A 26,155-nucleotide genomic window follows, 5' to 3' on the forward strand; every position below is an offset into this window, starting at 1 on the left:
TGCAGGTCATGGTTCATACTGTACTCATTTCGGTTCCAAGAGGAGATAAAAAGCAGATGTGATCGGTTATGCAACATCCACAAGCCGTACAGCAGTAATGAATAGAGACAACCCCACCCAACATCTTCAAAGCATGTTTGTGTTCTCAACCAGCTTTTTGCATAAGATAAAGATATATGTTTGTATATGAGGCAGATATCAAAATAGCTGTCATTATGTATGTCTTTATTTATATAGCGCCATTAATGTACATAGCGCTTCACAGTAGTAATACACGTGACAATCATATAAATAACAAATAACTACAAATAACAGATCATGGGAATAAGTGCTTCAGACATAAAAGTAACATTTAGGAAAAGGGGTCCCTGCTCCGAAGAGCTTACAATCCAATTGGTAGGTAGGAAGAAAGTACAGAGACAGTAGGAGGGTGTTCTGGTAAATGTCTCTGCAAGGGGACAAGGCTTCTGTATGAGGTGTAAAGTATCAGCCGTGGAGCTACTCATATGCTTCCTTAAGCAGGTGTGTTTTAAGGTGGGTCGCAAAGGTGCATAGAGAGGGATAGGATAATAATAATAAATAGACAGAAGGAGATATCGTGCGTGTATCTGCTTTGCACATCCGTGTATGGTGCGTGTATCTGGTGTGCACATCTGTGTATGGTGCGTGTATCTGGTGTGTACATCTTTGTATGGTGCGTACGTCTGTGTATAGTGCATGTATCTGGTGTGCACGTGTGTAGGGTGTGTGTATCTGGTGTGCACCATACACAGTACAGTACACCATGTGACTCCCTTTGGATGACGTCACATACTTGACCTAATATGACTCCGTCACATGGTGTACAACAACCAATCAGATTGGGGAATTAGTTCCCACGATCTGATTGGCTGAAATACCACGTGACGCCGGCCATGTTGGATTTAGTGGCGTCATGTAAAGGGAAATGAAGCACAGCCATTCTAATTGGCTGGCATCATTCCCTTTAAATGACGTAATTAAATAAAAAAAATAAAAAATCGGCACATGGTTTTAACAGCCAATCAGATGGCTGTTGAACCAGTTCCTGCCCAAATGTGATGTCACAAGCTATATTTAAGGCCGTGACGCCTCATTTGAGCCCAAGAAGACGACGAGACAACATCGGTTGGGATCTACCATGGGGTTTTTTGGATTGACAGATGAAGACAGAAGATTAAGAAGATCAAGAAATAATTACAGATGAAGAAAGAAGAAGCAGATTAAAGATAGAAGAAAGAAGAATTGGGTGCCTGATCCGGATCTTCATGGCGGATGGCATCGGATACAGTTTCTCAATGAGTACAGGGTAGGTACAGTGGATCCGGGGTGGCCCCCATTATGAGGTAATCTATCTAATGCCGGTAATTTTAGAATTTCTTCCTTCATTTTCAGAATATTTAAATCCACATCTTTGAATTCAATTTTCCTTTCCAATATAAGGAGTTTATTTAGCCTTAGGGGAACAGTGTTCTAGGGTTTCTTTGCATTCAGATATACATTTGGAATTATTAATACCATAAATGGATTTTTTGTATTAATTTGAGACCCCTAGGAACCCTTCTGGTTTTAATATACTCCTCCAGTGTAGTCAGGTCCTATTTTAGATGGGAGATCTACATTACAATCTTCTAACATTATTTCCTCAGAGAACATCAATCCTAATGGTTCCCTCCTATTATTCCCGCTATCTAAACATTGTAAGGTTAAGTTCATAGTGCAGGTGCACGGGCAACGGAGCACATGGTGTCCCGCGCGCCTGCTGCAGAGGCGGGCCGTGGGATTACTGTGATGCGAGTGACCGAGAGGCGTGGCCGTGATGTCACAAGGCCGGTTTGCCCTCATTGGCTATACCACCCACGTGACGTGGCCGTCGCTCAGCCACCGCGCCAAAACGGAAAATTCTTGTCTTCTGGAAATGCTGCCATGCCGTCGCGATTCATCGCTCGCGCGCTGTATGGGCGGCCTCAAAGAGGAGCCCTCTCTTGCTTGCGCTGTGCGTGCCGTCGTGCTGGCAGTTGCGATCACTATGGAAGAGGCCTAAGAATGTACTAGTATTAGATTCAGCCATATTTGGACCTTCAATGTACACTTATATCGAAAGACGTTATAATCTATAATAGGGTGGTAACCCTATATCACAAGTTATCAATATATATAATTTATATGTAGCACCTATTCCCCCCTGCCACGGAAGATCGGGCCATTACATGGGTGTTTTCCCTGGGTGCTGTAGCTCACCTGCTGGTTCAGGAGGTCTGAGTGGCTCCGCAGTTGTAGTTTGGGAGCAGCAACAGGGCAGGCTTTCTCTCTGTTCTTACTGTGCAGCGCCTCCATCCCATGAGGATCCTGCTGGATGCAGGATGGTCCCCACAGGCAATATTCTGTTCCAATAATTACACACCATAGTTGGTCCAAAGGCAGTTTTATTGTACAACAGCATGTGACCCCCTGAGGAAGTGACGTACGGTCACGAAACGCGTAGGGAGGAGGAGCTTAGTGTTGTGTATGCCAGTCTCGACGCCGTAACCACCCGACGCTAGAAGAGAGACGCCGGACTACCCCCCGCAAGAGGCTGCTGAGTCCAGAGCGGAGTTGCTCGAGGGCCGTGCTCAGGGAGGGGGTAAGCGGGTCGGGACATCGCCAGTTTCTGGAGCTCGTTCCGCTCCGCCTGGGACCACATCTCTCCCCACGCACACATCAGTGCTAGCTCTTCCAGGGAAAATTGACTGGCCGCCACAATGGCCGATACCTCTTCTGCTGCAAGACTCCCGTGGTCGCCGAGATCTCCCACTCCCTCCGCAAGTCTCTGCCGTCCTGGAGCTGGATCCATTCCCTGCTCTCCGGGCGGTTTGGTGGTTACAGCAGCTGCAGCTGTGGATCTTAGCTCAGCCTGCTGGGTTTCGTGTTCTCCGATCGCCGCCTCTCTCTCAGCTCTACCGGCTGCAGGTTCCCGCTCAGACTTGAGACATTCCTCTGGTCTCGGGTGCAGTCCTGCACTTGCGCTCCGGAGGCAATGCTTCTCACAAGAAGGGGAATAGTGAGGTGGTGTCATATCTCGTGTTATATGTTGTACAACCGTGTGTTCAATATCCTTAGCCTTAGAACTCGCAATTCACTCGAGTTCCAATTGTATTACAGAGTCCCGCAGTAAACTGTAATACAAGTTCAATTCAATCCCGCCGCTGCCACCAGTAAATATAGCATATCACGATAACTTGTGACAGGGTATAATATACACCAAATATTTGGGTTGAATTGAACATGACTTAGATATAATAAATATAGTTTATTCCTTAAAGAAGGAGAAGACACAAGATGATACAAATAACAGACAAGAAATAGCACTTACTTAAGGGTTGGACAATGAAGCAATCAGGTACAGGATTGGCAATTCATTCAGCAATACAGGATACAAATGTAGACATCACGAAAGACACTGGGCATAGAGCTTACACTTGTTTATATGGAGTTTCAGCCCCATACCCTTACAGAAGGTGCAAGGCATTGGATGACAATTATCTGCACCCAATCCCTCCTTGACACCTCACTTGAGAGGCCAAGTAATACCTGCCCACTGGGTGTGCATTATTCTAATCAGGGGCTCATTTCCCTAGCCTCCCCCCCACAAGACTGGTGTCGCCTAGTCTGCTTGGGACAGGAAAACTTTTGTCCCAAGGTGTGAAACACAACACTAATCATAAGTACCCAAGTCCTGCTTTCTTTTGTGCTAGCATACACAAGAGGGTGGGGGAGCCTTTGATCAGGGGGTTTATTGTAGACCACTTGTCTCCCCCCTGAGCATTAACATATCATATGGGCTCTAGCCTTCCCGGGCTTTTATACCAGACCTAAAATACAATACATTCTTTAATATCTACACATATTAAAATAATCCGTTTTGTGGGTCTGAGAGGGCTGAAATTTGCCAGGTCCTCATGCTGGAGGACCCTTCCCATAGTGGCCAAATATCAGCCTTCCACGACCCCCAGAACCGGAGATACAAATACCAAGTTAAAATCCCTTATTAACTTTAATGCAGGATTCTCCGCTATAAGCTCAAAGAAATCTCTGCGTTTCACTCTACCATTGAAATCAATGGGCTCCGCCATTATAGGCTTTCAATGGAGCAACTCGACCATTTAAGTCAATGGGAAAACCACAATTTTCACATTTGCCCATACTCCGTCTGGTTGATCGGAGAGGGCTGGAAATGGCCATGCAGTCATGCCGGAGCAGTGACTATATGCGACCAAAATCCCAGCCCTCTGATATGTCTGCACCAACACTCACACTGGGATCCATTCGGGAGGAGAAGGGTTAATAGTTAGGAAGTGATTATAGCCCTTTGTTCCATTTTCCCGCCTTTGCAGGCTCCATTTTGCAGTTCCCCCATAGGTCGCCATGGCAGCTCCATACAATCCTATGGGAATTCCGGCGATTTGGGCCTGATATCAGAGAAGACCTGTAGGTGGCGCCCGAGAGGAGGAGTGGCGTTACCACATTGTAAGTCAATGGAGCCATTCATTTCAATGGGGATTCCTCGAAGCCGATCTCCAGGAACGGGTTGCAGCCATACAAACCGCAGACCGCAGAAGCGGATACAATATCTTAAAAAGGGCTTGTAGACGGACGTTCACAGAGGTACACAATTGGAGGCTTTTATAAGGTGAAATTATAATAAGGCTTTATTGTGCCTTTTCCTTTTTATCAGGAAATCATCCAAACACAGGGGGGGGGGGGGGGGGAACAAAGCTTAATTCACTTGGGAGTATTTCTAGTGAAATCCCATGCAATTCACAACTCCTAGTTAAGCAGGTCTCCCAGCCCAAAACACATAGCATGACATAAGCAGATATAAGAAGTCTCTTTAGAATGAAAGTCTTATCTGTTAGCTGCTGTAGAGTAAGCTTCTCTGCTCTCCTGGAACCGCACCCGTGCATGCACAGAAAATCAGCATCCAGGTTTAGAAGTCTTATTTGGTGTCTTGCAATCAGCTCTGCTGTTTCTTCTTGACATAGCTCAAGACATGTGGTGTCTCCAAAGGTCAGCTCTTATTCAGAGCTACGGAGTCACTTCCTGTCTCAAAGGCAGGCTTTTTCTACCACCTCTAATCAGGCAGGTGGTGTTAGTTAATTTGCTACCAGCAGTTAACCGCCACACTGCTGGATTAGAGGCACATTTGTGAACAGGGATAAGTCCCCTGTTACAGGGCTTTTGATCACACTAGTTCAAGTTCAAATACAATTGGCATGGGAAACTTAGGTTCTAGGGCACCTAGGAATAATATTCTGGAGCTCTGTAATTTTTGTCGTCAAGGTTGCCGCTGCGTCTGTTTTCTCCTTGGTGTACTGACTCAAGGGAATGGAACAGTCTCTCTGTCTCTCCAGCTCTTGCTCCAGTTTCTCGGCCTTCTCCCGCTCCCTCTCATACAGAGTCACCTGGTATCGAAGCTCTGCCTCCAATGATGCTCTGATGACATGCAGCGTGGCCTTTATCTCCTCATACTGCTCTGTGGGGACGTACTGGGTATTCAGACGTTCTTGCAGCGCTTGTACCTCTTTAGCAGCCTGCAGATTTTCTTCCTGTAGCGTTTGCTGCTTCTCCTCGGTATACTGGAGGTGCGTACACAGACCTTGCAGTTGGTTCTGTTGTCGGTGCTCTGCTTCAAACTTTTCATCTTCCAAAAGTTTATTTTTTTCTTCAAGCTCGTGCAGCTCTTCATTCTTTTCCTTGACGTGTTCTGTCAACTCAGAATTTTCTTTTTTTAATCTTAAATTTTCTCTTTTTCAGTCTCTGTACTATTCAGGGCCTCCTTGCAGTCCGCCTTCCATTTTTGCACATCTGCTTGGAGGCGGGCTGTCTCCTGGCGTGAGACTTCCATCTCCAGGTTTAGGTTTTGAAGCTCCTTCTGAGAGACTCTGAGATCTAAGTTAAGATGTAGGATAGTTTTCTTTGACATGTCCAGCTCTTCAGTGAGACTGTGAAGTTCCTTTCTGGAGACTTCCAGTTCTGTGCAGCAGCTGTTGATCTCATGATGTGAGGCATCCAGTGCTCTGTGGAGTGTATGAACCTCCTTCTGAGATACATCTACGTCTGTCCGGACACTGTTGACCTCCTGTTGTGAGGCATTCAGCTCTATGCGAAGAGTGTGAACCTCTTGCTGGAAGACTGTCATCTGCTTCAGTGCCTCCTCATACTTCCGCTTCAGCTTAGCCATCATTTTATCAGATTGGCTCTGCTTTTCATCCATGGCGGAAATAGTAGCGTTTGCAGTATCTAGCTCAGTCTTGAGATCGTCCAATTCTGTCCTGGCCGAAGAGTACATTGCGAGCACATGTTCCTGTAGCTTCACGTTATTTTCCCGGAGCCGATCAAAGTCACGCCTGGCAACCTTCAGGGCATCCCCAGGGCTGGTCAAGGGATCGTCACTCACCGGTTCCGGTTCCGCTTCCCTGGGATGGTTGGTTGAGGGTTTCTCACTATTAGCACCGGACAGACACTTCTTTGGGGTACCCGACTTCTGCCTTGGGCCCTCTGGATATTCGGTCAACCGCGGGACGACTTCTCCATTTTCTCTAGGCTGCAGGGCATTTCGGACCCCCTTTTCCTCCGCAAGATCTGCAGATGTGTCTGTTCCTTCCACGGTAAGTGAAAAACCGCTTTTCTTTTTTCGCCTTTTTGTTTTGGATGACACCGTCCCCTCAGGGATACTGGGGTCTCCATCTTCATTTGACATCTTAGCAGCGTCACTGGATCCACCTGGCTTTTCTTGCAACTGTAACAGCTGACGGAAATATTCGGTGATCCACTGCTCCCGCTCTTTCTCCTGCCGATCATATTCGTCATCATAGGGAGCGGTCTTTTCGGTTCGTACCGAGTTCAGGCACCCCCACCATTCTTGGGGTGTTTTGTGGGTGTGACTCGGTTTGGGTTCCCCATAAGAGATGTCTTCCTCCTCATCGGACTGGAAGGGCCACTCTTCTGTGGGGTAGGGTTCATTACAGGAACGCTGTATTTTGTCCTCCATTTTGGGGCTATCAGGTATATTTTCCTTCCTGACCTCAGGAGGCGCTATTGCAGCTGTTGTCACTGTATTTGCTAGAACCCCAAACGGTTGTAGTCCTACAGGTGGGCATATTTTGCTTGTAGAGGTCATAGCTCTCACAGGCCTCTCTGTAGACTTTTTTTTCCCTTGGGTAAGTTTTACAATATTAGCAGTACTGTGCATGCATTTATTCTCATCGTCTGAATAAGGCCTGAAGGGACACTGCTCCATGTGGGGGGGTTCTTTACACCAGGAACAAATTTTCTTCCCTATTTTTACAGAGTCTGTATTTGACTTCAGCTGGGTGGCCATTTTAAATTCCCAGGGTTCTATTTCTTTAAATACAATGCTTGCTAGCTGCCCATTTTCTGGCTTCAGCAAAAGCATTTGCTTTAAACCATTTACTTGCTATTTGCAATCCCTCCGCTTCAGCAACAGAATTTGGTTTTCTGCTTGAGTTCAGTAATTTTCAGTCTCATCTTTGGGTATTATGGCATTCACTCTTCACACTTTGGTTGCCTGTTTTACTCCCAAGATATATAGGCAGACTTTTTTACTTGCAGAAAAAAAAACATTCTTTGTAGTGGAATATTTCTTTCACTCCCGGCAGGGTAACTCAACACTCGGCAATTGGCTTTGGAATACATTTTACACAGTTCAGCAATCCCTTTTTCCCCGGTAGGGCATTTTACACTCAGCATTTGTTTGCTGAAAATTCCCCTGCTTCAGCACAGTCTTGCATCAATTTTCACACTTTTCTGCATATACTCCATTCACAGCTGGTAGTCCTATGCGGTGTGGCAACCTTTATTTGCAGAATCAATACCGCTCGTGGGTCACCATCTGTATTCACTGCTTCAGCAAAACATTTGAAAACAACAAACGCCTATCCCTTTTAAGGGCTAACTCACTTCTTGAATCCTGACTATGGCTGGAAGGCAAAACCCCTATTTCAATGACCATATTACACTTTATTGTGATAGGCAAATAAGGTTTACCTGCTTCAGCAGTCTCTCTCTCTCCTCTTGGGATTGGGAAAAAGAGTCCATCTGTGGTTTTGTGAGTTTCAGTGCAGTGTAGATTTCCTGCCTGGATGTGTCACTTTAACTCTGATCTCTGCTGCATGTGATTGTTTATGTTGCTCAGGCTGTTTGTAGGCAAAAAGCACAAAAAATAAATTCCACAGGAAATCTCCGGGCACTTTTAACTTCAAATGCCACCTCTCATCCCAAACTTCTGACACCATATGTAGGAGGACATGTGCAGAGGTACACAATGGAGACTGTTTTACGGTGAAATTAAAACAAGGCTTTATTGTGCCTGTCGCTTTAAACACAGCAAAAATCAACATAAGAGAATAAGCCAAACAAAAAAACCTCTCTGCTTTGGAGACTATCTACACATGTAGCTCAGCCCTCTCTGACTGGGTTGGTTAGCTAAGCTATTTACCAGACCCAAATCATGGATACATTTATCAATACACATAGACATAGATAATAGTCTTATATGAAAAGTCTTATCTGTTAGCTGGGCTGCTGTAGGGGAAGCTTCTCTGCTCTCTTGGAACCGCACCCTTGTGTGCACAGGCAATGTCAGGCTCCAAGTTTAGAATCTTGTCCCCTTTATCTTGTGGTCAGCTTGTCGCTCAAGACATCTGTCCTTCCTTGGTTCAGCCTAGTTGTGGACTAAAGAATCTCTGCTCTGTCTCCTAGTTCAGCTCAGGTGTGAGCTAAGGAGTCTCTCTTCCTGTCTCAAAAGACAGGCTCATCTAAGCAATCTAATCAGGCAGGTGGTGTTAGTTAATTGCCTACCAGCAGTTAACCACCACACTGCTGGATTAGAGGCACATTTGTGAACAGGGATAAGTCCCCTGTTACATACTGTCATGAACTTTAACATTTAACAGCTAACTGAGGCCTGTAGAGTCTGAGATGTAACGCTTGTTTTTTTTGCAATTTCTCTGAGCATTGCACGGTCTGACATGGGGTGAATTTGCTGGGACGTCCACTCCTGGGAAGATTGGCAATTGTCTTGAATGTTTTCCACTTTTGAATAATAATTCTCACTGTAGAATGATGGACTTTAAATTGTTTGGAAATGGTCTTATAACCCTTCCCATATTGATGGGCAGCAACAATTGCTTCTCTAAGATCATTGCTGATGTCTTTCCTCCTTGGCATTGTGTTAACACACACCTGAATGCTCCAGACCAGCAAACAGCTAAAACTTTGGCTTTTATAGAGGTGGTCACACTTGCTGATGATCCATTAATCAACGGCATTTGATTAACAGCACCTGTCTGCTACTTAGCATCTTAATTCCTATGGAAGCAGTAAGGATGTACTTAGTTTTTCAAACAGAGCTTCTCAATTTTGGCTTTATTTTTGTTAAATAAATAATGACACAATGTAATATGTCATGTGTTGTTGTTCATCTGAGGTTGTATTTACCTAATTTTTAGACCTTCTAAGGAACAGGTGATTGTTATTATGTTCTGATATGTAAAACCATAGAATTCCAAGAGCGCGTACTTTATTTTTCACACCACTGTATGTGTTCATTATATGTTAGTGTGTGTACAGTAAAGATTAGTTAAATACAGTGTGTGTGTATTATTCCTCACTGTGTATTAGTTCCTGCGAGGGGTTATTCCGCAAATGCTGGGATCCCTCATAGGTGGATGCACAGCACGCGAGGCGAAAGAGCTACCCCCAGGCTCCCAGCGGCATAGGCTTAGGCTGTGTCCATGCTAGTGTGCGGCGCTTGCCGAGTTTATGTCTAGCAATCTTCATCCTTCTTAGTGCTGGGGTTGACAAGGGAGTTTGACTTTGGAGCACAGAGCAGGGTCACTTAACCCTGCTCTGACGAATGGGGAAACAGAGGCAGTATAGGCTGAGCGGACAGAGCGGGAAAAGGGGGGGAGCAGAGAGGTGGAAGGGGGGTGCGGAGAGAGGTGGAAGGAGACAGCGGAGAGAGGTGGAAGGGGTCAGAGCAGAGAGAGGTGGAAGGGGGGGACGGAGAGAGGTGGAGGGGGGAGGGGAGAGAGGAACGAAGAGGGGAGAGGGGAGGGAGAGGAGGGAAGCGGGGAGGGAGAGGAGGGAAGGGAGGGAGAGAGGAGGGAAGAGGGAGAGAGGAGGGAATGGGGGGAGAGGGGCGAATGGGGAGGGAGATAGAGGAGGGAAGGGGGAGGGAAGGGGGAGGGAGAAGAGGGAAGGGGGAGGGAGAGGAGGGAAGGGGGAGAGAGACGAGGGAAGGGGGGTGGGAGAGAGGAGGGAAGGGGGGAGAGAGAGGAGGGAAGGGGGAGAGAGAGGAGGGAAGAGAGGAGGGAAGGGGGGGGAGAGAGGAGGGAATGGGGGAGAGAGAGGAGGGATGGGGGGAGAGAGAGGAGGGAAGGGGGGAGAGATAGGAGGGAAGGGGGGAGGAGGGAAGGGGGAGGGGGAGGAGGAAAGGGTGGGAGGGAAGGGGGGGAGAGAGGAGGGAAGGGAGGAGAGAGGAGGCAAGGGGGAAGAGAGGAGGGAAGGGGGGAGAGAGGAGGGAAGGGGGGAGAGAGGAGGGAAGGGGGAGAGAGGAGGGGAGGGGGGAGAGAGGAGGGAAGGGGGGAGAGAGAAGGGAAGGGGGGAGAGAGGAGGGAAGGGGGGAGAGAGAAGGGAAGGGGGGGAGAGAGGAGGGAAGGGGGGGAGAGAGGAGGGAAGGGGGGGAGAGAGGAGGGAACGGGGGAGAGAGGAGGGAAGGGGGGGAGAGAGGAGGGAAGGGGGAGAGAGGAGGGAAGGGGGAGAGAGGAGGGAAGGGGGAGAGAGGAGGGAAGGGGGAGAGAGGAGGGAAGAGAGGAGGGAAGGGGGGAAGAGAGGAGGGACGGGGGGAGAAAGGAGGGAAGGGGGTAGAGAGAGGAGGAAAGGGGGGAGAGATAGGAGGGAAGGGGGGAAGAGGGAAGGGGGGAGGGGGAAAGGGTGGGGGGGGGAGAGGAGGGAAGGGGGGGAGAGAGGAGGGAAGGGGGGGGAGAGAGGAGGGAAGGGGGGGAGAGAGGAGGGAAGGGGGGGAGAGAGGAGGGAAGGGGGAGAGAGGAGGGAAGAGAGGAGGGAAGGGGGGAGAAAGGAGGGAAGGGGGAGAGAGAGGAGAGAAGGGGGGAGAGATAGGAGGGAAGGGGGGAGGAGGGAAGGGGGGAGGAGGGAAGGGGGAGGGGGAAAGGGTGGGAGGGAAGGGGGGAGAGAGGAGGAAAGGGAGAAGAGAGGAGGGAAGGGGGAAGAGAGGAGGGAAGGGGGAAGAGAGGAGGGAAGGGGGGAGAGAGGAGGGAAGGGGTGAGAGAGGAGGGAAGGGGTGAGAGAGGAGGGAAGGGGGGAGAGAGGAGGGAAGGGGGAGAGAGGAGGGAAGGGGGGGAGAGAGGAGGGAAGGGGGGAGAGAGGAGGGAAGGGGGGAGAGAGGAGGGAAGGGAGGGAGAGAGGAGGGAGGGGGGGAGAGAGTAGGGAAGGGGGGGAGAGAGTAGGGAAGGGGGGGAGAGAGGAGGGAAGGGGGGGAGAGAGGAGGGAAGGGGGGAGAGAGGAGGGAAGGGGGGAGAGAGGAGGGAAGGGGGGGAGAGGGGAGTGAAGGGGGGTAGAGAGGAGGGAAGGGGGAGAGAGGAGGGAAGAGAGGAGGGAAGGGGGGAAGAGAGGAGGGAAGGGGGGGGGGGAGAGAGGAGGGAAGGGGGAGAGAGGAGGGAAGAGAGGAGAGAGGAGGGAAGAGAGGAGGGAAGGGGGGAGGGAGAGGTGGAAAGGGGGGGAGAGGAGGGAAGGGGGGAGAGAGGAGGGAAGGGGGGGGAGAGAGGAGGGAAGGGGGGGGGAGAGAGGAGGGAAGGGGGGGAGAGAGAGGAGGGTAAGGGGGAGAGAGGAGGGAAGAGGGGAGGGAATGGAGGAGGGAAGGGGTGAGGGAGAGGAGGGAAGGGGGGAAAGAGAGAGAAGGGGGAGAGAGAGGAGTGAAGGGGGGGGGGGAAGGAGAGAATGGAGGGGAGGGAGAGGACAGAGGGACAGACCCGATCCAGCCAAGGACACGCCCCTCCCTTAATAGCCATGCCCCCCGCTCCTGCTCTAAAATTATTGCAGCTGAGTGAGCTCAGTGGCAGCGTGGCCACAGCCTAAGGTCGCGGTCCCAGTGTGCAATGTAGCACGCCCGCCCGGCGGGGGGTGGGAGGGGGCGGCTCGTGCACAGCACCACCGCGATCTGCGGTCCCAGAGAAGCAGGAGTTTGCGATGGGGGGGCGTGGCCATGACCTCACGCGGCTGGTTCGTCCTCATTGGCTGAACCGCCGGGGGTGTGGGGGGGGGGCATGGCCACGCCTCCGTCGCAAGTTGCAAATACTATTTTTTTGTATTTGCAAAAACTTGCAGTAGAGCGCGGCTGCACCTTCCGCGCGGAGGTACTTACTGGGCCGGTCCGATTGGGGGGCGGTGCTTGTAGAAGGCGCCGTGGCCTTAGGCTGCGTTCAGACAGGCTGCGATGCGACGTGCGCGCGCACGTTCACCACTCTTGCGCTTTGGTGTGTGGGAGTTTTCTAACTGAAAACGACCGCCGGCGGCGAACTACAGCGTTGTCGCCGCTGCACTTGAAGAAAACAACTGAAGTTGTAATTTCAAGCGGCGGCCGCGTCACGTGTACTCCGCCAGCCAATCACAAACACACACACTCCAAGTCGGTTCATTCTGTCTGCTGGGCATGAGCACACATCGCCCTGCAGACAGGCTCGGACGTGCAGTACCCTGTCTGAACTCAGCCTAAGTCCTGAGCAAACAGGTATCGCAGCAGGCGTTGGTTCCCTTAGGCCCGTAATATAGTGGGCGCGCTTGCTGCACCGTGCGCGGCAGTTATAGTTGACTGTGGTTAGCCAGCCATTGTATGCTAGGGCCGCACGTGCGCGCACGGCAGTGAGCGTGGAGCCGGGCGGTAGCGGGGAAGACTCAAAAAGTACGTTTTTGCGCCGCTACCGCCGGTGTATGTATGTATGTGTGCGTGTGTGCGTGTGTGCGTGTGTGCGTGTGTGTGTGTGTGTGTGTGTGTGTGTGTGTGTGTGTGTGTGTGTGTATGTGTGTGCACAATGTTAGTAAATATTTTATTCTCCCCAACGTGTCTTTTTATTAATTTAAAAAATATATAATAAATTACACATACCGGTGTATATACACATACACATACACACATATACATCCTGTCGCTCGCGGCAGCACGGACCACCATACACACAAAATGTGTGCGTCACGTGCACGCGCGTTCGCATAGGCGCCCGCACCTAACCATATAACAAGCCTTAGGCATAGGGAAAGCGGGCTACACGTGTATATATGTTATTATGGTAGTAAAGGTTTTGTGGTTTGGTAATTAATTAAATGTCCATTAACATCAGTCCTGTCACAGACACAGGACATAGCAAAGCCCAGCAAGGGGCGGGGCATAGAGCAAAACCCAGCAAAGGGGCGGGGCATAGGGCAAAACCCAGCAGGGGGGGGCGGGGTACAGAGCAATGCAGAGCAAGGGGCGGGGCAGAGAGCAAAGCACACAAGGGGGGCGGGGCAGAGAGCAAAGCAGAGCAAGGGGGCGGGGCAGAGAGCAATGCAGAGCAAGGGGCGGAGCAGAGAGCAAAGCACACAAGGGGGGCGGGGCACAGAGCAATGCAGAGCAAGGGGCGGGGCAGAGAGCAAAGCACACGAGGGGGCGGGGCAGAGAGCAAAGCAGAGCAAGGGGGCGGGGCAGAGAGCAAAGCACAGCCAGAGAGGGGGAGGAGGAGGAGCTATGTCCATTTATAGCAGAGCCCAGCCTGAGTGTAGAGAGCAGATCCAGAGGAAGCAGATCACAGTAAGCATAGGGGAAGGGAGGGGGTATTGTGTAATGACATGTATTATATTACCTATGTCTCTAAAGCAGGTTGCAGAGGTATCAGACACCACAGGCTGAGGCTGGCTGTGGGTGATATACAGGGACACAGCAGGACATCTGAGGTTTGGGGGTCTGTCACAGACCCTTCAGGCACACGCTGGAGCTGGCACACTGACATTATGTAGTAGATCCTTGGAATAAACCCCAAGGGTATCTCTCTTTTCTGCAGTTGTATACATGGGAAGAGAAGGGAGAATCTATATTCCAACCGCATGCCTAAAACATAGCAATACAGAGTACAGCGCCCAGGTTAACCTCTCACCCCCCACCTGGAGGGGCATGGCACAATTTCTGTGGGTTAAAGGGCACACTCCAATATGAATTCCTTTTTATTGCCAGAGGGTCCTGCAATGCATGGTGGTGAAAGGGTTAAATCTCAGTCTAGGTGGTAAATATAGAGGTATGGGGTGGGGGAATAGAAATGGTGCCCTGGAGCTTTGTGTTCTTGTTCCTGGCTAATTGTGCTAATGGATTATCTTATATATGTATATGTATGACTATTGTACAAGATATAGGGTGTGGATGCATGTTTGATTTTGCTAGCTCAGCACCTCCTACCCTGAGAAGATTCTTCAGTGCAGGGCTTTCCTATCCTATTGTCTGACTTTATTGCACTCGTTGCATTATTATAATTTCCTGTACTGTATACATTGTGAAGCGCTGAGTACACTTTTGGTGCTATAGAAATAAAGACTTACAATACAAGTGCACCCGGTTTACTTCATTAAGACCTTTTGCTGCTGCAGAGGCTGTAAATGTGTTTTGTTGCTGACCGTGAAATGGTTAAATCAGGGGTGCTCAACTCCAGTCAAGCCCACCCACCCCCAGTCCAGGTTTTCCGGATAACTCTGCTTCAGCACAGGTGACTCAATCGAATACGGATACACTGTGCTAAAGCAGGGACTGGTTGAACCACATGTTATGCAAGCAACTTTTTTTTCCCCTGGCTGGCCCTGCAGGTTAGTGTTGCAGCCTGGTTGGGAAACACACATTTTTGGGGCTTATTCATTAAACTGTGATCGTGCCGATCAGGGCATTATCACACCATTTCACGCTGCCTTGAATGGGAGCTTCTGTGCAATAGGGTGACTGTTGACATTCACATTTTAAAGAATAACTCCCTTTTGCAATCGCTAGAATGGGGCTGTGAAATGCTTCTGATAACCTATCTACTGTAGTGGTTTTCAACCCATGTTCTGCGTAACCTTGTGCCGCATCAGGCATTTTCAGAGACCTAATAATTGCATACATATCTGCCTTATTATTTTTAATTCAGATGTGTTAAATGTTATACTAGATTGTTAGAAGTGATATACACCACAACACTTGTTTATTTACAAGCCCTGACACTGCAATAGTATTTTAATAGGCTAAATGGACTGCATTGTGTGGTCACTGTTTAATTTTAAGGGATCCCACAGTCTCAATGGGTTTTTTAAGTGTTCAGAGCTCTTGTCATCCCAAAGGCTTATATCGGGATGTGTTTAGTGCTGAAAAATATCGTCTACTTGAACTGTGTAATAAGTACAACTACTTCTTCTTCGTTTTCCGGATCCACAGTGCAACTATTTTATTTGAATTTTATTATTATATCCACATAACAATAAATTGTTACAAACTTAATTGAGCGCATTTTTATTGGAGATATAGAGTTAGATATAGAATTATTATTTTTATTTTTTTGGGCAAGCCTCTTTCCAAGCATAAATATTATATAATTTCCTCTTTGCACTTGTTTAGACAACGCTAATTCTTCCCTTCTTTTTCACATGACTTGTTTACTTGCAAAATAACTGCTGCGTTCTGAACCATGAAATGAATGAGGCACATAACTTCTTGCCCATTAATTCCTGGCATCTGGAGATCTCTACTGTTTGAATGAGGATAAATGCCAGACGTGTAGGACATTCTTTTGTTAACTCCTCTTTCGCAGAGTGTTTTAGGAAGGTAAAGTCTGTCTCCAGATTACAAGGAGACCCAGCTTTTCCTTGTTTTGCTGCTCACCTTCAGTGGGGTTCAGCGTCCCCATCTAGCATGCTACATGCTAGCTAATTATTGGGCTTGATCGATAGATAAATGCCCAATAATTAGCTAGCATGTAGCATAGCCATGGCAACGTGACATCAAATGCTGCTGACGGGGAATGGGGAGCGCAGGCAGGGGGTGCAAAGGAAAGTTTGTGCCCACCTGAACTACGGTATTGCTCACCCTTCTATCACTGAAGGTTTATGGACGAGTGACTTGCCTCGCACTGGTGCATCAGTTCATGGGCTTTTTATTTCTTTTTAAATCCAATCCGTTTAGAGAAAATGAGATGCTTGATTCTGGATTTTTGCTCCCCTTAAGTCATACACCTGGCAAGTATTTCAGATTGGATAAATAGATCTATTATTTGCCAATTTTGTCCCAAGTGCAGGTCCTGCAGTCATGAAACTGGTATCTCCTCTGCTACACAAACAGACACTCCTCCCTTGTATCAATTGCCATGTTAAGGGTTAAACCACACACTAAAAGACATACAACCTGGGCACCCAGACCTAAAGGACTCTGCATTTTCATCTCGGGGCCAAGTATTTATTGTGAGGTGTATAACGCAACTCCATTGTGAACGGTTTGCATAGACATTGCCAAGCTCAAGAAGAGTTTTAATTCCAAGTCTAACTTTCACCTCCAAACCAAATACACACTGGGGCTTTAAACCCTCCTCTTGTATAAAACAGGTATTTTCTTACATGCGAAACGAAGACCCATCTGAGTATAACTTGTTTGTTAAACTACCCCCTGGAATCAATGTTATGGGTTTCTTTTGGAAAATGAAGTGTGTTTTTTTTAAAAAAAATTTTTTTTATATAATTTTAAATGGGAAACCTTTTGGTTCATGTTGCTTCTCCTGTGTTGCAACTGGGATACCTTGACAAATTACTCCTAAGATTTGTTTATGCACTAAGGTGCAATATCTGTTATTGATCATTAACTCGGGTGAATGTCGTTAACGCTTGTCTGTTTTCCTGAATAAACCTGCAGATGTCTGGTTTCAACAGGTGGGGTGTAAAACGGCACCATATCTATCCCAGAACAAAAAGTCCTATTGAAAACCGTAGAGATCTGGGAAATTAAATGTCTTTATTTTGTATTTGCAATGCAGCAGGAAGACTTAAGAGATGGCAGTGCAGTCTGACCTGGAATTGGGGTGTTTCCCTTGAGGCAGTGAGTTGATGCCTCCTAAACTAATGCTCTTGCCTATCCCACAGGCCAGTGAATGATCTTTCCCCGAGCTGCTCCTGTCTTGCAACTGTTGCTCCCCAAACTTCGAGCCGTCATGAGCCGCTCCGTCAGTACTGGGACTTTCCATAATGACTTGCCCCTCAACTACCGTGGAGGGACTCGGGTGCAACCTGCAGACACGGTAGGACAAGAACAGGCGTATGAGCCATCCACAGGTGAGTGTGAGGGAACAGTCAGGACAAGATCAATCTGATTGGGTCATGGCAGATTTGACCAATGAAATTGCTTTTGCAGGTGAGACCTAATACCCTAAAACTTGGATTGGCTCAATCTGCCACTCTTCCTCTGACTATAGGAATAACATGAGGCAAGCTGTGGTTGAAAAGTAATGGTACTAGGGGACAGGGTATCCTGAAAGCCAGGAGCTTTAAAAAAAAAATTAATGTAGTTCATTTGTTAGTGTGTATGACATCTGACTGGCTTTGCCCCACTACTCAATAGATTTTAAATGGTGTGGTGTCTCTTTTTTTTTTTTTTTTTTTTAATTTTTTTTTTTTTTTTAAAGGTCCCTTTTGAGCCCTTGTGAAAGACTGGGGGTGGTTATTCATTAAACTGCAGTAGTGCTGATCAGGGCACAATTTCCCAGAAACTGTTTACTTCAATGTGTTTTCATCTGATGGTGCTCTGAACTGCACTATCGCGGTTTAATTGGTAACTGCTTTCAACTGGATCCTAGTTTATCACTTAACCCCAATCAATTCTGGGCTAATGTCCTGAGGGAATAAGCCTGAATTTTCTATGCGTCCCCCTGGTAAAATGGGGCCATAATCTCTCCTGACATTGCTGGGTCTATAAAGGACACACAGGAATTCCTTTGAAATATTTCCAAGGTTAGGTATACATGTTCTGTAGAACACTGGAAATAAGTTTTGGGTTTGCATGTGAGGGGGGGGGGGAGATATTGCATCAGGGATTAAAAATGGGGCTTACATAATTTTTTTTTTTTTTTTTTTTTTTTTTTTTTTTTTGGATCCTTACTGTATAATGCCAAAGCTGGAAGGGGGTTGAGTGAGATGTAGGATTCCCTTGTATCACCAAGTTAAAAGGGAGAAAGCAGCATAGTAGGGGCCTGTTACACAAAGTAAGGGAAAGGGTCAGGCAAAAAGTGACCATGATCCTAATGTGCAATCTACTGCTGTGTCCTTGTTAAAACCCTTTTGATGTAGGCATCAATGAAGCTGATGGGATGAGCTAGTTATAACTGGGGTAATGGTCTAGCCAGGCGAATACTGTGTCCTAAAAGCTAAGGGCAATAATGTACTACTGGAGTGCTGGTCCTACATATTAAACCCTACTTGAAGAAAAAGTATTATCCTCCGCACACAAGTGTTTACACAAACTACATTTAAAGTTTCAAAGCCTTTATTATTGGCAAACTGTGATTGCACAACGTTTTGGGGAACCTGTTTGCCTAAAATAAATGCGTAGAGACTTTAATTTGGTTTGTGTGCAGAGGAGAATACTATTTTCAAATACCTAGCATAGAAGCTTCCCAAGAACCCAGCTCTCATACAGACAGAAGGATCTGACTTCACATATTAAACCCCAATGTAGAGTTCTTCTACCGTCCTTTGCTACCGTTTCACTCCCCAGAACAAGTAATGTGTGGGGTCACCAGCGCATTGGGGGCTTTCCTGCAGACATTGACCATCAGCCACAAAAATGAGGCTGTTGTGATTCCCCAATCTGTCATTGTACTGGGGCGATGGTAGTTGGGATTTATTAAAAAAAAAAAAAACATTATGGACAGTACCAATAACCCTTATTTTAGTGTGCGCATATACATAACTATTTGTTAAGAATCGTAATTGTCCCTGTCAGTAGAAGAGTGTAAATGTTCTGTGCTTCTAACGCACCCTGCGCCTTTATCACCAGCAAGCTTTTCTCATCGCTGTGGTTCAGTTAACATTGTATAGTAAAAATCTGAATTAATTTAAATGAATCCAAATGGCAATCTAACTTAATGTGCTTGCAGAAGAAGGGGGGAAAAAAATGAAGTAGCATAAAGCTCAAACAGCAAGTTCATCTGCAGCCATAATGGTTGTGCAATCACTGGCAGGGACACCACATAGTTTGTTTAGACATTGGCTGCATTTCAATATTTCATGGTATTCTGCTCTTGGGGGCCAGAGACGGGATTAAAGGAAAACGGTCTGTAACAATTTTACTCCATATGTTGCCAAAATATGCTTTAGAGCAGGGGTGTCCAAACTGGGGGCATGCCACCCAGGGGGTGCAGATTGTCCAGAGTGGTGGTTAGAGGCCCCGCACTCTTCTCCCCCACCCCCAAGGCATTTAAATTAAATGCCCGGGGACTGCACGAGGCCTCAAAGTTCCCTTACCTTGGCTTTGGGTGACGTCACATGATGACAGAGCCAAGGTAAGGGAGGGGAGAGCAGGCAGGGGGCGCAGACAAAAGTTTGTGCACACCTGCTTTAGAGCATGATGTGGAAGTCGGTGCTTTGATAGCAGGAGGTGCCACCGGGAAGAAATAAAGTAGCTTACAGGTGCCCCAGGAATACGTTGCATTAAAGTTGTGTGTATGGGTGTCTATTACGGAACAGTAGGAGACCGTATTAAAGTCTCTTGGCAGAGCTTTTGCAGCAGAAGATGCTTCCAAAAAAGGTGTCGCAATGACAGGAGTGCCGCAGGTCATGACTGGCTTACTTGCTGCAGTAGCGCGTGGTTAGATCTGTACAGTAATAGCACGGGGTGCTGAATGTCAAGAAGAAATTGTCTCTGCAGCGAGGGGGAGGGTTGCATGGTGCTTTTAACACAATCAATGTGGTTAATGCAACAGAGGTTCTGATAATTAAGATGTGCTAATCTGTAAGGCTCCTTTGAGCACATCTTGGTAAATATGGCCCTTGATGGGATGTAAGGTGTATTATGGAGTAACCTTTTTTGTAAATATGACCCATACATATATATATATATATATATATATATATATATATATTTTTTTCTTCTTGCAGGTCGTGTTATTGCAACTTTTGCTTGCTCTGGCGAAAAGGAGGTGGATCAGGCCATTCAAAGTGCCAGGGCTGCCTTTAAAATATGGAGCCAGAAGTCCGGCATGGAACGGGGCCGTGTCCTGCTAGAAGCTGCCCGGATTATCAGGGTATGAGGAGGGGGAGCGGTTTCATGCCTTATCTTGGCACATTGCCCTTTAGAATGTCAATGTAATCTTCACGCCAGCTATTTGAAAAGTCTTGGTACTGGCGGCTGAAGGAAGGAGTCTGGCATGAGGACCTTTCTCAAAGGAGATTTTGTTTTAAGACTCGGCCAGCAATTCGCGTTAATGGCACAACTGTCTGTGTGATGGAGACCAGCAACCTGGTCTGGAGAACAAATCTCTCTACAAGCACCAGTGCATATACAGTATCCCTGCTACAGTACACTATTACTGATCCATATTCAAATTTTTCCTGTGCCCTAGTTCTATCTTCTGTCGGCACTTTCTGATTATCCTCTTTCTGTGGCTTGGGGAGGGGGGGGGTTCTTCCTATGTTAGCAGATTTTGGATGAGTTCATGTAATCGTGTTGCAAAACATCTCTATCTTCAGGCAAGTTCCATTATCTGTAGACTTTCTGCAATTCTTGCTAGTTTCATGCAGCTGTATTGCCTGTATCTTGATAAGATGTTTTGCTTCTCTTCAAACTAATCCTATACTGCATTAAAACATTAACTCCTTCCTTGCTGGTTCATGATTGCATAATCTCATACTACTTGTCTGTCATAGTCAAAAAGCAGTAGGGAAGACGTCATTTAATTTACCCCTTCTATGTTCTTCTAGCTTTTGTTCACCGATAGTTCACAAGACGTGTGTCCGCACTGTGGCGTCGGTGTGTAGTATGGAATGCAGTAACAAGTTCCCGCTTTAAACACGAGGTCAAAGTGCACGGTCTTATTCACTTTACAACACATACCGAAACCAGGGAGCATTTTATCTGGTATTACAAAAGGAAGCGCAAATTGATCTCTGACCAGTTGTTGGGCCTTATTCATTAACCTGCAATAGTGCAGGAAACAACTGCCAACAACTTCAATATTCAAGTTTTACTGTGATCTAGCCGCAGGTGACACTAATCGCAGCTTCAAGCAGTCCCTTAGGGGGAAATCACTAAGCTTCAATAAGGGGTATCGGAGATCTGTGTCTCTACTAGGTTTTTAGTGCATCCTGGTGTCAGTTCCTTGTTGGTCACACGTCTTGTGCTGCTGCAAGGAAAAGAAACAGGGCTGTTCAGTTCCGTGGGTAATCGGACCTTATTAGAACATCAAATGTGATTTTTTTTTATTTTTAATAATGCAATGCTTGCAGCAACGTGGCACCAAACCAACTTGTATACGATTAGGGACCAGCCTTACTAAACCGCGTTGGACCTTAGCAATTCCTTCTAGCCCATTCAACTGAAGGGTTGTGGAACATCAAGACTTGGGGCCTTATTGTATATCCGCTGAAGCGGCCGAATGATTTCAATGCGTAACTTCATACAAGTACGGCCTGGTTGGCTGCTTTGGGGGGTATAGAATAAGCTCCTTAGTTCTGTTTAGTAAATCCTGGGGCCTATGTCTGAGGTCCATGCAAAAAGAGCTACAAAGTGTTCAAGAGTGACTCATTTAATGTATAGGAAAAAGATACTGATAAATTACCAGGGCCTCCACTAACCTCTCTCACCCCCCTTAAGCCTGTTCAATGGCAGTTCTGTACTCTACATATTGCTTTGTTTTTGTTTGAGGGTCACCAAAATCCAAATCTGCATACACCTCAATGTGTTTTACCTTCTGTAAGATTTTATCCCTACTTAAAATTGGATTGCAAACTCCTCTCCCCCCCCCCCGCCCCCCATTTCAGAGCTTGTATTTGAATGATATATTTGCTTCTGTTTATGGTGTTCACCTTGGGGTGGATTTTCATTTTGTTTGGCATCTGTGATTCCAATTCCTGACCAAGTCTGTAATAAATTCCTGAGACCTTTTCTTTTGTGGGGGCTGGTATCTTGAATAGAAGCATCACATGAAGCTACCAAAAGCAATGGAGAACTGCACACAATTAGTTTACAGAACGTATATGAATTTAACAATAAATCGGTCAGTGAGACATGGCCCACCTCCCCACTGTACTGTTTGGTTCCCCATGCAGACCACTCTACCTAGAAGCCTGATGGACTCTTAGCTCGACTATCTGGTGAAACAAACTCACAGGCCCTTCCTTCCTTCGCAGGAGCGCAGCGAAGAGATTGCTGCCATGGAAACCATAAACAACGGGAAGTCCATTTTTGAAGCCAGAGTGGATGTGGAGGTTTCCTGGCAGACACTTGAATATTTTGCGGGGCTTGCTGGGGCCATGGCAGGTGAGGGGCATACTGGGCTGACTCATTATCTGGCTGTGCCATAGCTGACTTTGGCAGCAGCCGGAAGACTCCTTATGGCCAATTCTTCTGGCTCCAGAAGGGGTTTTATTGAAAAGCACTGCTTAAAAACAAAAACGCTGCTTGCATTGTTCTTTTAACATGGGCCTGAAGCTCATTCATTTCAGCTTCCTGAGACCCTTGCCTCCGAAGCGGGTGCCGGTATCTCTTTGCAGCTTAAAGCTCTCGTCACGCGGACCAATGGGAAGCCACACCAGATGACATCACGGCTTCCTATTGGCCTGCAGGAGCTTTGACACTCCCATTACATGAACCACAGCTATCGAGACGTAGTAGCCACCGGCTCCCCCCGTGGAGGTATTTCTAGAAGCAGGGGGTCACTGGAGCTGACATGAGGAGACCCCCTACTTAAACCCTATAAAAAAAAAGGAAATAAACTGCCAACTTGGATTGCCGCTTTAATACACATTGATGAATAGGACTTTTACACTTGTCGAGGTACCTTTTTAACAAGATAACAGGAGTGGTACAAGTTTGATGAAAGAAAATTAAAAAAAAAAAAAAAACTCATTTAGAGAAAATCTTGACATTTTAAAGGGCTGTAAAAACAGATCTATAATTTATTTGACTTTAGTGTGTGATATTGTTAAAAAGAATAAAGGGTACTATATACCCCAGTTCTAGCATGCTGGTCCTCTGACCGTTGCGTGGCACACTAAAATTGACGGCCTGACGTTTAATTAACCTGTGATTCCTGTAATGGTGTGTAATACTGGATTTATTTTGACGAGAGGTGACGAGCGGCAGTCGTGTGCCCTCTGGCTGTGACGGCATTACATCTGTCCTGGCTTCCTTATGGTGCTGTTTATTCCTCCCCTGCAGGTCAGCATGTCCAGCTCCCGGGGGGATCGTTCGCTTACACAAGGAGGGAACCTCTGGGGGTGTGTGTGGGGATTGGCGCCTGGAATTACCCCTTCCAGATCGCATGCTGGAAGTCTGCTCCTGCCCTTGCTTGTGGTATGTTCACTGTTTTTGTTTTTTAAAGCTACAAATTCGTGTGTATAGTTATAGTTGCAGTTAACCTGTCCTGATCAGTCTACGTGTAAAGCTCTGCGATGGAGAATATATCCTTCTGACCAAGATATGTGGTGTCTGTGACTGAGCCTTTGTATCTGCACACGTAACTCCAGGTAACGCCATGGTGTACAAGCCGTCCCCCTTCACTCCCATCTCGGTGGTTGTGCTGGCTGAGATCTTCGCAGAAGCAGGGGTGCCCAAGGGACTCTTCAATGTGGTGCAGGGCGGAGCGGCAACAGGAGAATTCCTTTGCAAGCACCCCAATGTTGCAAAGGTGTCATTCACAGGCAGTGTACCCACTGGCTCCAAGGTGATCGCAGACTTCACTTGAATCTTGACCATTCTTACACAACTCGGGGCAAAAAGTGGGCCTGAGGATTCAGACACCGCTATCTCTAACTCTGCTCTTCTCACTACATCACCATGTGCATGTCGGACTCTCTGACTACTCAATTGCTATCTCTGCCTACTTTGCTCACAATGCATCTATATAAACCTGCACAGATACTCTTATCATTTGTCAGTGCTCCGCACTCCCACATAAAGCCATCTCATTCTGTTCAACTCCTAGTAAAGCACACCTACCCAGGCATGGGTATCTGCTCTCACACGGGTTCGGCTTCACCATCACAAGCATGGTTGGCTCCCATTCAATTCCAGTCTCCCTATGTCCGGACACACGCGTTGCATGCTCTTCCTTCCCTCTGCCCGTCATCACTAGCCGAGCTGTGTCCCCATATTTCTGCATGGGACCGTTTGCTCTCATTGTAGCCTTGTTTCAGATAATAGACTGCTGCCTTCTCTCCTAGGTCATGGAGATGGCTGCTAAAAACATTAAGCCGGTGACCCTGGAGCTGGGGGGGAAGTCTCCCGTCATAATCTTCTCGGACAGTGACCTGGAGAACGCTGTGAACGGGGCCATGATGGCTAACTTCCTCACTCAGGGGCAGGTAAGCGGGGCAGTTGCATACATAAGAAATACCCTGTATTCCCAATATCCTGGGACCCCCCCCCCCTCAAATGTGACACTTCTAATGCAAGTATCTGTACTGACGGAGCATCACTAGTACAGGACTTTCACTGCATGGGTCTGTATTTTTAGACCACTGTAGGTCCTTCTACCATTATAACACACAGAACCCCAGCAAGCTCATTTTAGGAACCCCTTCTACCATTATATTGACTGACATTGGTACCGTGCTTTATTTCTCCTTCGTATGGACACTTTTCACATGTGTATAAAAGCCTTTTGATTCCGTTTCACGTCGCATCTGCAGAATGTTTCCCGCAGTGCACTCTTATCGGTCTGCTCATAGCTTGTCTCATTGCTCAGCAGAATGGGATTTTTAATGGTATCTTTATTTCTGGGCTTCTTGCTTGCGCGTTTCTCTGACAGGAATAAGCCTGTGTGCAGAGAAATGTACATTATAGGTTTTCTGATCATGCATTTAATTCATGCGCTTTATCTTCACAGAGGAGACCTTATGTGGTTGAGCAGCAAATATTATAAGTACCCTTGTTTTTTTGTTTTTTAAGATTTGGGGATCCATAGCTGGAGTAAATGTTCTGTTGGCAAAGGATTTTTAATTTTTTTTTTTTTTTTATATCCATCTTAAATGACCCTAGCATCACACATCAACATGGGAACAAAATAAACTACTGAACAAGTTGGGGTTTTGGTTAACACACATTGAGCTTTAACATGCATTCCTTTTCCATCTGCACACTTATAATTGTTGACTGCTAGCAATGTTGGCTTAACCGTATACTATTGCGTTCTATACACTGACACAGGCTGAAAGGAGTTGTAGTCTGAGGTTAAGAATTACTTATTATTTTTTTTTGGTTCATGTATAAGGTGACCATTCATCTTCCTTTGTTCTTGGCTCTTCCAGGTCTGCTGCAATGGGACCCGTGTCTTCGTGCAGCGGGACATCTTGGAAAAGTTCACAGAGGAGGTGGTAAAACGGGCTAAGAAGATCAAAATTGGCGACCCTCTTTTGGAGGATACCAGGATGGGGCCCCTCATCAACCGTCCCCATCTGGAAAAAGTCCTTGGCTTCCTCAAGACTGCTCGGGAGCAGGTACAGAGAATATGGGTTTCTTCTGGAGCAATGCATGGCTTGGGGTTATGCTGTAGGAACTAGGTTACTTGTTCAACCTGTTAATTGAAGGCAGATCTGCAAGAGCATTTAAGATAGGGGTTCTCAAATTGCCCCTTGCCGTCTTAATCACAATTTGGGGGACCACCATGCTTGTACTTGGCTCTGTTCATCTATACATCTATATAATAAGTAAAAAAAAAAAAAAAAAAAAAAAATTAGAAGCCCAGTATTATTCAAAGATATGTTGCAGCCTTCAGTAGTGACCGGAAAGCCAATCTGCACGAGAAGTGCTTGAAGAGCATTTTTAAGGGGTCTTATTGTCCACCACTATGGTGCTTGCCCACATATGGTC

The 26,155-nt window shown here is 47.0% G+C and overlaps 1 protein-coding gene across 2 annotated transcripts in view; it reads left to right on the plus strand.

Moving 5' to 3' along the window:
- Positions 1-13,772: 13,772 nt before the first annotated feature.
- ALDH9A1 (aldehyde dehydrogenase 9 family member A1) overlaps positions 13,773-26,155 on the plus strand; it is a 99,086-nt gene continuing 86,703 nt past the window's right edge. For both annotated transcript variants that reach the window (XM_075616800.1, XM_075616799.1), the window contains exons 1-8: positions 13,773-13,882; positions 17,215-17,403; positions 20,224-20,369; positions 22,474-22,603; positions 23,504-23,638; positions 23,812-24,008; positions 24,508-24,648; positions 25,594-25,782. In XM_075616800.1, coding sequence (XP_075472915.1) covers positions 17,223-17,403; positions 20,224-20,369; positions 22,474-22,603; positions 23,504-23,638; positions 23,812-24,008; positions 24,508-24,648; positions 25,594-25,782 — 1,119 coding nt within the window. In that variant the 5' untranslated portion in view covers positions 13,773-13,882; positions 17,215-17,222. The remainder of the gene's footprint in view (positions 13,883-17,214; positions 17,404-20,223; positions 20,370-22,473; positions 22,604-23,503; positions 23,639-23,811; positions 24,009-24,507; positions 24,649-25,593; positions 25,783-26,155) is intronic.

The sequence above is a fragment of the Ascaphus truei genome, chromosome 10 (genome assembly GCF_040206685.1).
Source record: "Ascaphus truei isolate aAscTru1 chromosome 10, aAscTru1.hap1, whole genome shotgun sequence".
NCBI classification, from domain to species: domain Eukaryota; kingdom Metazoa; phylum Chordata; class Amphibia; order Anura; family Ascaphidae; genus Ascaphus; species Ascaphus truei.